The sequence below is a fragment of the Pelmatolapia mariae genome, linkage group LG3_W (assembly GCF_036321145.2).
Source record: "Pelmatolapia mariae isolate MD_Pm_ZW linkage group LG3_W, Pm_UMD_F_2, whole genome shotgun sequence".
Lineage (NCBI taxonomy): Eukaryota > Metazoa > Chordata > Actinopteri > Cichliformes > Cichlidae > Pelmatolapia > Pelmatolapia mariae.
In genome coordinates, this window is record NC_086229.1 from 75,034,082 (window position 1) to 75,046,307 (window position 12,226).

The 12,226-nt window shown below is 41.5% G+C and overlaps 1 protein-coding gene across 1 annotated transcript; it reads right to left on the reverse strand.

The window, feature by feature from the left end:
• Nucleotides 1-376: 376 nt before the first annotated feature.
• LOC134618435 (nuclear factor 7, brain-like) lies at nucleotides 377-2,267 on the reverse strand. The gene is made up of 2 exons (XM_063463826.1): nucleotides 2,245-2,267; nucleotides 377-2,143 (listed from the first exon to the last, which is right to left on the reverse strand). Exon 2 carries the CDS (start codon nucleotides 2,124-2,126, stop codon nucleotides 741-743), a length of 1,386 nt encoding a protein of 461 aa, XP_063319896.1. The 5' UTR covers nucleotides 2,127-2,143; nucleotides 2,245-2,267; the 3' UTR covers nucleotides 377-740.
• Between the last annotated feature and the right edge of the window lie 9,959 nt (nucleotides 2,268-12,226).

Below are 12,226 nucleotides of genomic sequence, written 5' to 3' on the forward strand. Positions count from 1 at the left end.
CTCAAAACAGAGAGCGCCAACTCGTTTATCAGCACATTTGCATCGGGCATATATAAAAACAATAAAACAGCTTTATTTATTTTATAAACAATTTTTCAACCCCAACACTGGAAGAAATGCTCCACTTTGATACAAAATGAAGCTCAAATATTTTTCTCTACACGCCTTTACACTAGTTTATCACATGACTTTGAATCCCCCCGAAGATACTGACAGTGAAGCACGTACATAATACTCCAGCCTTTCAACTCTGATCTTATTTAGTTCTATTAATACACTGAAATCTCATTTGTGTCATGAAGAAAGTCTTTAATCAAACAGAATTCGAATATCAGAAACATTTCATATATGGAGTTAAACATGAATCACTGTTTCAACAATATATTTATTGTTGTCATAAACAGACAAGAAGACAACAACAAACTGCTCCTCCCATTCAACACATGTCAGTCCATATCCCAGCAAACTAAATCATCTCCATTTACACACATCAAATAGAAACATGAATCACTTGTAATGATTAGAAACTTGATAGAATTTCAAATCTAGTTTGGGGAGTCATTCAGTGAGAAACAGTGAAATGATTTTCCATGTGAAAAGGTGGACAGCAGAAACAGAAAGAAACAGTGAGAAATAAAAGAGAAACAAAGAGCTTTGGAACAACGAGGCAGCAGGAGGACAGCTGCAGTTTAACAGCTTCAATTCACTGACAGGAAACAACATTAGAAACATCATCATCCTCAACTCATCTGCTCCACTGACACTGACACCTTCAATGGCAACACCTTCACTTTACCAACAGTTTCAATATATGGAAACATCCTGTGAGTGAAAGTGTGTGTGAAGGTGTGTATGTGTGTGTTAGTATCAGGATCAGAGAATGACAGCTTTCCTCTGTTCCAGTCCAGATTCACTCTGATCCTCTGGAGCTTCTTCTTTACTGAGAGATCAGTGAGACGAGCTGATGGTGAGCGTCCTGAATATTTACCTAAACTGAACATTACACCCCAAAATCCAAACTCTGTGTTTCCCTTCCTCTGGATAGACTCTTCTACCACACCAAGTATCCAGCTTGTGCTTTCTCCTACATCAACATCCCAGCTGTGAGTCCCTGAGTTAAAGCCCTCAGAGCCCTGGACAGAAATGTAATAATCAAACCTCTCTGGATTATCAGGAAGCTGCTGCTTCTCTCCTGCTCTCACACTGGTCAGATCTTCAGACAGGATGAGGTTTGGATGAGCAGTGTTTGGGTCCAGAATGAGAGGAGTGTAGGAGACCATGTCCTTCATGTTGTTCCAGATGTTGAAGGTCAGGTTGCCCAGATGTTTTGCCTGGTCTATCAGAGCTCCTGAGGGCAGCTGTGGATCATCCAGCAGGGGGCAGCGCTGGACTTTTTCCACTGCAGCCTTGTAGTTGTGCAGGAATGAGACGTCTTCAGCTCTCAGCTCCTCCTCTGTGGCTCTGACTGTGTCTGAAAGAGCTGCTATCTCTCTGCTCAGAGCCTCCATCTTCTCCTTCATCATCCCACTCTTCTGCTCCTCTTCCTCCCTCAGTGCAGCCAGCCTGGCCTCCTCTTCCTCTGCTAGAAACTGCTGAAGCTTCTTAAACTGCTCCTTAATCTGCCTCTCTGTGTGTGGGGCCTGGACCTTAATGTGTTCTGCTGTTTGATCAAACTTCGCTTGAACTTCTTCAGAAACCTTTAACTTGTCTTGTAAGGGCTCCAGAGTTTCCTGAAGTTCCTTCTTGTGTTGTTGTGCAGCTTCATCGATGGGTCTGAATCTGTGCTTGGTGTGTTTTTCTGAGTCTCTGCAGACGAGACACACTGGCTGCTGATGGTCCAGACAGAAGAGTTTGAGTTTCTCAGAGTGCAGACTGCAGAGAGCCTCTGAAGCTCTCTGATCTCTCTCCTGTAAGAACGACTCACACAGGTTCTTTAAAGCTCGGTTTAAAGGTGGTTCTTGCACTGATATTTCCTTACAAACTGGACACTCGTGTGTTGTTCTCTCTTTCCACCATCTCTTCAGACAGTCTTTACAGAAGCTGTGGCTACACGACAGAATAACAGGATCTCTGAAGACCTCCTGACAGACCGGACAGCAGAGATCCTCCTCTGATCTGGAAGCCATTGAGTCTGTGAGTGAAGCTGAAAACAGCAGACAGAAAGTACAGTCAGTCCTGGCTCCCCTCCCTCCTCTACTACCTTCACTGAAATTTCCTTTGAGTCGTGTTTTTGCTCAAACTCACATTCAGTGTGTGGAGCATCAGCAGCTTGAAGCAGCAGTGTTGGAGTTTTCCACTTTTCTCTCCTGTAGCTGGACTCACTCAGAGGAAGCTGCTAGTTTGGTCTGAACTCAGTCTGATCGTCTGTGCATCTCTCTTTACTGAGAAAGAGGAACAGCCTGTTTCCTCATTTCTCTCAGGTGAGTGACATGAGAAGGCGGAGCTTCATTAAACTTCCACTTATTTCACTTAGCTGGGCCCACATCCTCATTTTAGGTTTGACAGAATTTTTAGTAGACAAAGGTGAATCGCTTAGACATGAACTGAGCTACGATTTGGGAAAAACCTTGGAGGGGACTGGCGGCAGGCCTGGGCCTTGTAGATCCCCATGTACTAATGAGTAGTGAAGAAGTGAAAGGATTCAAAAGGGGAAGAAGGGTGGGGCAGGAAAATGAGAACAAACAGCTTGTATAACTGGGGGATCATATATAGATATGTTTGTGTAGATAGTGTTTGGAGGCGTAGGCATTTCAAAATCTTTTTTCCAATTGCACTTTAATAAACTGCATTTCAAAATCCGCTTTCCAATTGCACTTTAATAAACTGCACTTCAAAATCATTTTTTCCAATTGCACTTTAATAAACTGGATTTCAAAATCCATTTCCCTTTCCTGTTTGCTCAGGGATTAACTTTTGGATTAGTTGCTGGATTAGGCTGTCTCTCCTGCATGAAGTCCAGGTGCTGGTTTCCCAGTGTGTGCATCTGATGGCCCAAAGCTGACTCAGAGCTGTAACACCATCCATGGCTGCAGTATAGAACAGATGTGGGTGTGTCCTCATCTCCCAGAGGAGTCCAAATCGTCATCAAACAGCCCTACAGACACAAAAACGTGAAAGTATAAACAACCAGACTATCAGCAGTGATTTAAGTACTTTAACACCTCTGTGAAAATCATTTACAGTACATATATCACAGAATTTAAGGCCTTTATAATCACAGAGCATACAGAGAAAAGTACTAAACTTAATCAATTTCAGCTTTCATTTTTCATGATGTATGTTGTATTAATAATTAAATTTCATTATCTGTATCTTTACCACACATTTACCACACAGGTGTAGATACTGTAGGTTCAGTGAATGCTTAAATTGCACTGATTAGAATATACTGGACATTCAAAGCTAAGATTCAGTGCACTGTGTTAGAGGCTGGGATTTGATGAATTCATCATATATACAACCTTTGATCATCATTCATGTCCAGTTGAGAATGAATCTGTGCACTCACATATTAAATGAACTGAAATCAGTAGTGTGATCTCCAGTCTTGATATAAGGAATGAGAGGACTGACAGCTGTTATTTTAATCAGCCTGTCTCAGTTGTTTTAACTCTAAGTATCATAAAGTAATGTGGTAACATCTGGACTGACGAGTTTACTGTCAGCATTTTAGAAATGCTAAATTGACCTTAAAATAACGGGGCTACATGCGGTGATGCTAGCGTTAGCCATGTTAGCACGTTACCTTCAACAGGTGGTCAGACTGCGAAAACGGGCACTCAGTCAGAGGTTGGGCTCTCCGTTTCGCTGCAGGGTCCCTTCATTCTTCACATATCCGTGTCGAGCCGAGTGTAAATCCCGAGGCTCAACGGCCTTTGTACAAGCACACCCGCTTCGTAGCAGGGCGAAGCTATGAACTAGAAAAATCCAAGCAGACAGCCTGTGTCTGTCCAACCAATCAGAGAGCTCCTTACATCTTACGGTGTGGCTAATTTGAATAGCCGCACGATTTTTAAAATGAAGTTGTTAATCCAACAGCTAATCCAGCAGCTTATCCAGAAGTTAATCCCTGAGCGAACAGGAAAGGGAAATGGATTTTGAAATGCAGTTTATTAAATTGGAATTCAAAAATGAATTTACAAATGCAGAATTTATTCTACAATTCATTATTTAAGCAAAGAAATCTTTATTTCGATGCGCGTGGCTCTTGTGGTCCTCCATAGAGTCAGTCCATGTAGTACAAAAACAAACACAAAAAACGTTAAACAGAAAAACAGAGGCTCAATTAGAGCTTATATATGAATAACCTCTTGTCAAAAGTTTTTAACAGTGAATAAGCTTATAAACTATTAGGTTGAGTGCTGAGTGCTGTCTTTTTAAGTGTCCTCTTTTGCTTGGTCTGGTCCTTATTTTTCCTCCCAAGTCCAGCTCATTTGTAATGGCATAGATGGCCTCGCACCTCCAGTGTGGTCCCTCCAATAAAAGAAAAGCGTCACACCTATCAAGAAATTAAAAAATTTAAAAAAGCATTATTGTGAGTCATGTTTTAAACATGTATGAATATGCTTGTGTGTGATTTTTTTCCTAAGCCTAATTTTCCAGAGATAAAAGGTATTACCTGAAATTTTTACAGTGACATGTATTTCAATTCCTATTTGTTGGATCTTCCCATGACAGCCTGCTGTTGTACATTGCAGCAGAACATACACCAGCAGGCCATTTTAAGCAGTTTAACCAAACTGGAAAATGTCTTAAGTTCTTTTTTTCCCTTTTTTTTAAATTTGCTTCCGGTAAGAATGCTTCTGCATTGTTCAGCTCATCCGTATTGTGCAAAGGCTAATCCAGAGGGAAAACCCCAGCATCAAGCGGTTCATTGCTGCAGGATTGGTGGAAGGCTTAACTCCTCAGGAAGGTCCCTGACTTCTCTGGTCACCTCTGTCACAATGGTTACCAGTTTTTGAAAGGCTGCATCTGTTGAAAAGAACAATGAAACAGGGAAAACTGGATAAACCGGATAATTAGTAATGAAAAAAACAAATATATCCATAAGTCATGGCTTCACATTTTAATTTGAAGTTCAAATAGTTCAATCAACTCAAACTGTTTACAAGTTTATCCCTTTTAGATATAAAATAAATCCTATGTAAATTGACAAAGGACATAATTTTACAACTTGCCTTTTAATAGACTCTCTGAAATTGCCTCACAGACTCTCTTGAATCTAAAAAAAATAATCACAATAAAATAATATTTAACAATTGTTAAGGTTCAGATATTGAGGAGGAATCCAAAATAACCACCACTGATCCGGCCGTGTGCAATTAGACAGCATTTTAATGAATACACGCAGCGTGGAGCCAACACTGTACAGATTCAGTGTTGAACTCCCTTACAATAGTCAGAACCCAATATTTATAGGGGTGAAACAGTACAGCCCCCCCCCCTTTCTGTTGCCAGGCAGAAACCAAAACCACAATGACTTTTAACATAGTTTAAAAAGAACATCGTCGCGTCTCCATCCAGGTGCCTTCCTGTTGTCCCCGGACGCTCGCCTTCGCTGTCACTTGTCTCTTGAACATCCTGCACCTGCTTCTTCATCAAACAGTCACATATGCACACACAATTTTTGCAGTTGCAAGCAAAACATAATTAACTTTTACCTATATAACTGAGTCTATCTACTATGTGTGTGTATGTGGGTGTATGTGTGTGTCAGCTTCTGCTTGCACTTAGACTCTGGTTTCAGTTTCGCTTCTGCAGAAGCATACTCTGCACAAGCCTGTGTCTCCTGTCAAGACCGTGTAGGCCTAAAGTTAGACCTTCTCTTCTATAAAATAATGTGGCCAGGAAGTACGTATTCAGATTATAAATTTAAATCTCAATACAATATAAAATCAGTGTTTTGATGATGTTTTTATTACAATTACAATGCACTTATGATGAAACATATTTAATCAAAGCACACCTTCATTATTGAAGGCATTGACTGCAGACTCCATTTGCTGGGGAGGTTGCATAGTTGTGTAGGTTGGTGTGTTGGACTGGAGAGGCGAAAGGAGACGGTAGCAGGCATCGTGATGGTTGCAAATAGTGGGTTGGAGGACAGATGCCAGAGTGGTGGAGGCTGTCTAGAAAATTGATTACAACATAAAAAGGCTACATAAAACGTATCTAAAAAGGTTCCTTTTCCTCACATACAGATATATACTGTTGGGATTCAGAGATTCTTTTACTGCTGTCATATAATCTGCCTTATGATGAATGCATTGAGAACATGTTTTACAGTATTATTTTATCAGTAATATTTCTTACAGGGCTCGTATTACATTAAAGATGTTTGTGATCACATTGACCTCTCTATTCACAGGTTTAGTTCATTTTATACACAATGCATATCTGTGCTTGTTTAGAGTTGATGTTCTATCCAAGAGGGTTTTAAGCTTCACTGGTGAGAGTGTCCAGATGATACATGTTGAGGGAAGATGAGAACATAGCAGGTTAATTGCATCCATGCTTACAATACACATAGAAATCTAGTAGCAGGCCTGAGCGAAGGCCCAAGTGTCTTCCGCTTCTTTCTTAGACCTGTGGCAGTTCTGTCTCCTTAGTGATTGGTGACGAGGGTCAATAATTAGCCCTAAGGGAACCTGAGGCTTTAAGTTTATTACCTTAAAAGGCGAGTGTTATAGAATAGAGAAGTTATATGTCTGATTATAGCTATTAAAAATGTACAAGATGTACTCATGTCTGTCAACAATGTATTTTTGACTTGTACTTGACGTGTATGGGGGCGTGATCCTTTATGCTATATAACCCCCATCCAGTGTATTTTTGTCAGAAGAGGACATATACTGATATGTTTTCTCCGCTGCTAATAAACTCATCGTTTGATTGCACTTTTCTGGAGCCTCCGTCGTTTGTTGTCTGGTCTGCAGTTGATCGATCTCGCTTCATTTGGTGGAGAATGCGGAGCAACTAGCGATCAGCTGGTGTTTGTTGTTGTTGTCGGCGGAGGTCGAGCCCAGATCGGTGATCGGACGGCAGACGTCACGGTGATTCTCTTGACTGCTGGGCCCATATAACATAAAAAAGGTAAGGCACAAACCTCTTACACAGAAATTGTGCTATAGTGGAATATAATTCTAAAACAGGTAGTCAAGTGGTCATCCAAACGGACATTAAAGGTCACATTTTGTCTAATATAGGGAGAATTGTCCCATATGTGTTTATTTCTCTTCTCTTTTAAGAGGACAGACGCAGTTACTGAGTGTTGTCTACTTCCCCTTCCTGATTCTAAACAAGCATGTTTGATAGAGCTCTGCGCGCTTGATAAAACTCTCTCTAAGACTCTTAGGAAAGCGTGTATGGAGTGATTCTTAGTGTATGAATGTTGTACTGGATTTTAATGATTCTGTGTGAGTTGTACAAAATAATAAAAGTAATAATAACACTGCGTAGGTACATATGAGAGTGAGTGAGAAAGAGGAAGTCTGAGAGATGTGTGTGCGTAGCCAGACTGGAGAGTGTGTGTGCTTGAAACAGGAAGTCCGATTATAGCTGGTGAGAGACGTTGCAACATGAAAACAGAGGAATTAGAGACTGAATGTCTTAAGAAAAAGTAATAAAATTATATTAATTATATGTTTTAGAAAAGAGAAAGGCCGAGAACATAAATACATGAACGAACAATTACATTAACGAATAGAAAACGCACGTACACAAATTGCTACAGGTGAAATTATGGTGGGAAACAATCAGAAGTGGGATAGTTTAATACACCCAGGCAATGAAGAAAGCAGCTTACACTCCTTTAATGTCCAGAGCCAGTGTGTCCCCTCCCTTCATGCCACCCCTGGCCAATTGGCCCCCGTAACAGGCGAGTATGGAAGGCTGGTTAGCCCATGACGGGTAAGATCCCACCTCGAAACCCTGGGACAACCTAAGGCAGGCACAGTCACGATTACTACGGCCTGAGTGAGCTCGGACTCACTGGTGGAGACGGGACTTCAAGCCGCTGGGCCGAGTAGAAAGGGGAAATGTCATTCAATTCTGGAGGAGGACAAGGAATGCTGTTATTTAAGGTGGGAAATCAAAATTGGGGATAGAAGATTTGGGAAAAGAAAACTGATTGTTTAAGTGGAAAATTGTGAAGGAGTCTGAAAAAACCACAACAAAAAACATATACACAATCACACACACAAATAGAAAATGCTTTAACCTTAGAATACAAAAGAGTTCATGAAGATCAGATGGCAGGTTTAGCATAGGAGTCTGTTTATCATGTTGTCCAACTCGCTTAATGTGTAGTAGTTTTTAGAAGAGAAAATTCAGAATTTAGTGTTGATGGTGTGCAAGTTGTGTGGCATTTATCGAGATTTTCTGTGTTTGGAGCAGGGGAAATTATGTTAAGTTGATCTGAGAGTGTCAGGACCCTGAAGAAGTTGTGGCAAAATGTTCTGTGTTTAAGATTGTTGAGGTTGTTGTTGTAGTGATGGGTTACTTCTATCGGTTAGATTTGTGTTGTTTTCTTATTTTATTAGAGGGAGTTTTATTGAACATGGACATGTGTAGAATTGGGCCCATTATTTTTGTAACAGTGCACTTAGAAAAACCTGTCAGGTGATTTTGTTTTGTGTTTTGATGAGCTAATAATCAGCTCTCTTTTTCTCATTTTTGTTCGAAGCAGGCCTGCAAAAGAATGGAAAACAGCGCTGACAAAAAGTCTCGGGAGAACAAAAAATAAGGTGACCTTTTCCAGATTACAATGGGCGAAGGAAAGAGGCCACGTGTGGGGATCTGATCAGATTGTGAGTCCCTGTCTAAAAGGATTGCAGAGAGCCAATCCAGTCCAAAAGTATAAAGAACTATTTTCCTAGAAACAAGTAAAAAGAAAATAAATAAACTGATTGTGCTGAAAGTGGAAAATCTGATTATGTGTGCGGAAGTCTACCAATACTGGATGTTAATGCGTGTGAGTGAATGTGTGGAAATGGACGGTGAATGGACGGACCAGGCAGACCATAGGTTGGACCGACTGGACACTGAGATAAAGACTGGACTAAGGTTAAACACATGACTGATAACGGTTCTGTTTTAAGTTTTCTTTTATAACACAGGTTGGATCATAAGTGGGAGAAACTGAGTATGAAATGTGAAGGTTTGGTTAACAAACAGGTTTTTGTTTCTAGGACGTTCCAAGGACGCAGGCTGTGGATGGAGCCAAGAAAAGATTTGACATGATGATTAATTTGATTTCATTCCTTAAACACAGGTTTGAAGGTCCGGAGCATGTATACCTAATATGATATGACTAACCTTTTTCTTTTAATTCCCTAAGCTCGAGTGAAGGATTTTGAGTTTGTAACACATGAGATGTGTCACAAAAGGGGGGAGTTTTTCCTTTCCACTGTTGCCAAAGCGGCTATGCTATAGTTTGCAAACAAAGAACTGAATTGAGGTAAAAGAAGCAGGGAGAATTGAAGGATACTTTCAGGCAAAAACCATGGTTGCAGGAGGAAATCAGAGAGCGGATGAAGCCGCAAGGGGAGCAGCAGGCTATAAAGGACAACAGCAGAGGGTGTAGGTAACTGCTGAAGAGGAGACAGGCATCAATAGGTTGGAGGAGGCCAGACGGGCCCAACAGGAGGCTTCTTCCCTGGAAAAGAGGTGTGGCAGAGCAAAGGAGCCCGAAAAGAGGGTGGTCTTTGGAGAGGAACCACGCTGGACGGGTCCTTACGAGGTCATTGCCAGAACAACTACGGCAGTTCAACTAAAAGGGAAGGCGATACTTGGTATCATTGGTTGCAGTGTGCTCCAGCACATGGGAGTTTGCTAGAGGAAAACTCCTCTTCAACTAACACGGGTGTCAACAATAACGAGCAGAGGCAGAATAAATCCTCTCACCCGTGCAACGGGCCAACCAGTAGTCTACCTGGGGGGCCGAAGAGAGAAGAGCAGCAGTTGAGAAGGTCGCCAACAGAAAGGAGCGGTGACAAATTGAGGACTCCACAAAAGCAGGGGAGTTTCTTTCCAGGATACAAAGTTTATATAACATGATGCAAACACGTGAATCAGAGACACGTAATGAGAAGAAACTTATTAAAACGTTCCTTACCACTACATGTTTATTGTATGTAATGATATTAACCATGGCTGTGTTGTTTACTGTTTATATTTTGCAGGGCACTCCAGACCCCTTGTCTGAACACGGACGCCAGTCCAGTCCAGCGCTTCCTGAGACTGTAGTTGCTAAAACGGGATCGGTAAAAAGACAAAAGCGCGAGGTGTCAGGTAAAGGTGATGAGTGTCTCAGCAGCAATAATGGCATAGAGTTGAATTATGTTAAAGTGTCTACCAGCTCATTCCCGTTTGATTTGTGTGACGTCATTAAGTGTACAGGAGCTAATAGTAGTTGGAGAGCGTATGATGTACAGGTCTGCAATCACCCCATGATATGCTCAGGGTAAAATTAGTTGATCCAAAGTCTAAGCCGCTCGCAGAAAGTTCTATCACCATTTTGACTGATCAGACGGTGACTCCAGGAACAGTAGATCAAAAGCAACAGGAACCAAAAGGGAGAGTACTTCTGACCACAGATTACTCTAGACTGAAGCTTAAGGATTTAATCGAGCGTGCCACTGGTTTCAAGGACAGTAACCTCTGGCTTGATTGGGTGGCTCAAAATGCTAGAGAACAACATGTATCTGATTATGTTGCCTGTGCTTCAGCCAGGCCACGTTTGTCTACAGAGCGACTGGGAGCTCCACCCATACTGATTGGAAACCAGGTAAAGACTATTCCACGACACAACTCGCAAACTTTAGCTGCCAGACATAAGAGACAGATTTTGGCCAAAAGAGGGACCTAGGGTACACATGCTTATGATCCTCGCGTGAACTCACCGTCCTGGATAGACTCCATAGGAGTGCCTAGGGGAGTTCCAGACGAGTACAAGCTGGTAAATCCGATAGCTGCAGGATTTGAGAGTATATTAATTTGGATAACGCCTTATAAAAATGTTGATCGCATTAACTATGTTCATTACACCTTGCTGAGACTCTCTAACCTAACCAGGGACGCCACAATGGGATTCGCGGAACAATTAGGTCCGAGTTCACTGACGGGAGTGCAAAATCGAATTGTCTAAAACCATGCATGAGCACTCAGGTATCGAAAATCCGCTGGCGTCCTGGATGACATCTGTGTTTGGACAATGGAAAGGTGTGGCTATGTCAGTGATAGGTTCATTGGCTGTATTTCTGGGAATGTTGGTCATCGCTGGTTGTTGTGTCATTCCTTGTGTCAGAGGAGTGTTGGTAAAACTTATGGCTAGGGTTGCGAACCCTGGCTGGGTTGAGGGCATCTAGGATGAACTTAGAACCCATAGAGCCGAGCAGGGAGTGATACAACACGAAGTGTGGTGACATTCCTGGGTGGAATGTCAAAAGAGGGAATGTTGGGATTCAGAGATTCTTTTACTGCTGTCATATAATCTGCCTTATGATGAATGCATTGAGAACATGTTTTACAGTATTATTATATCAGTAATATTTCTTACAGGGCTCGTATTACATTAAAGATGTTTGTGATCACATTAACCTCTCTATTCACAGGTTTAGTTCATTTTATACACAATGCATATCTGTGCTTGTTTAGAGTTGATGTTCTATCCAAGAGGGTTTTAAGCTTCACTGGTGAGAGTGTCCAGATGATACATGTTGAGGGAAGATGAGAACATAGCAGGTTAATTGCATCCATACTTACAATACACATAGGAATCTAGTAGCAGGCCTGAGCGAAGGCCCAAGTGTCTTCCGCTTCTTTCTTAGACCTGCGGCAGTTCTGTCTCCTTAGTGATTGGTGACGAGGGTCAATAATTAGCCCTAAGGGAACCTGAGGCTTTAAGTTTATTACCTTAAAAGGCGAGTGTTATAGAATAGAGAAGTTATATGTCTGATTATAGCTATTAAAAATGTACAAGATGTACTCATGTCTGTCAACAATGTATTTTTGACTTGTACTTGACGTGTATGGGGGCGTGATCCTTTATGCTATATAACCCCCATCCAGTGTATTTTTGTCAGAAGAGGACATATCCTGATATGTTTTCTCCGCTGCTAATAAACTCATCGTTTGATTGCACTTTTCTGGAGCCTCCGTCGTTTGTTGTCTGGTCTAAAGTTGATCGATCTCGCTTCAATACACATACATACACACACACACACAC

What these genes read in the sequence shown, in the direction of transcription:
- LOC134618435 (XM_063463826.1), bottom strand. Translation starts at nt 2,126, where the DNA reads ATGGCTTCCAGATCAGAGGAGGATCTCTGCTGTCCGGTCTGTCAGGAG.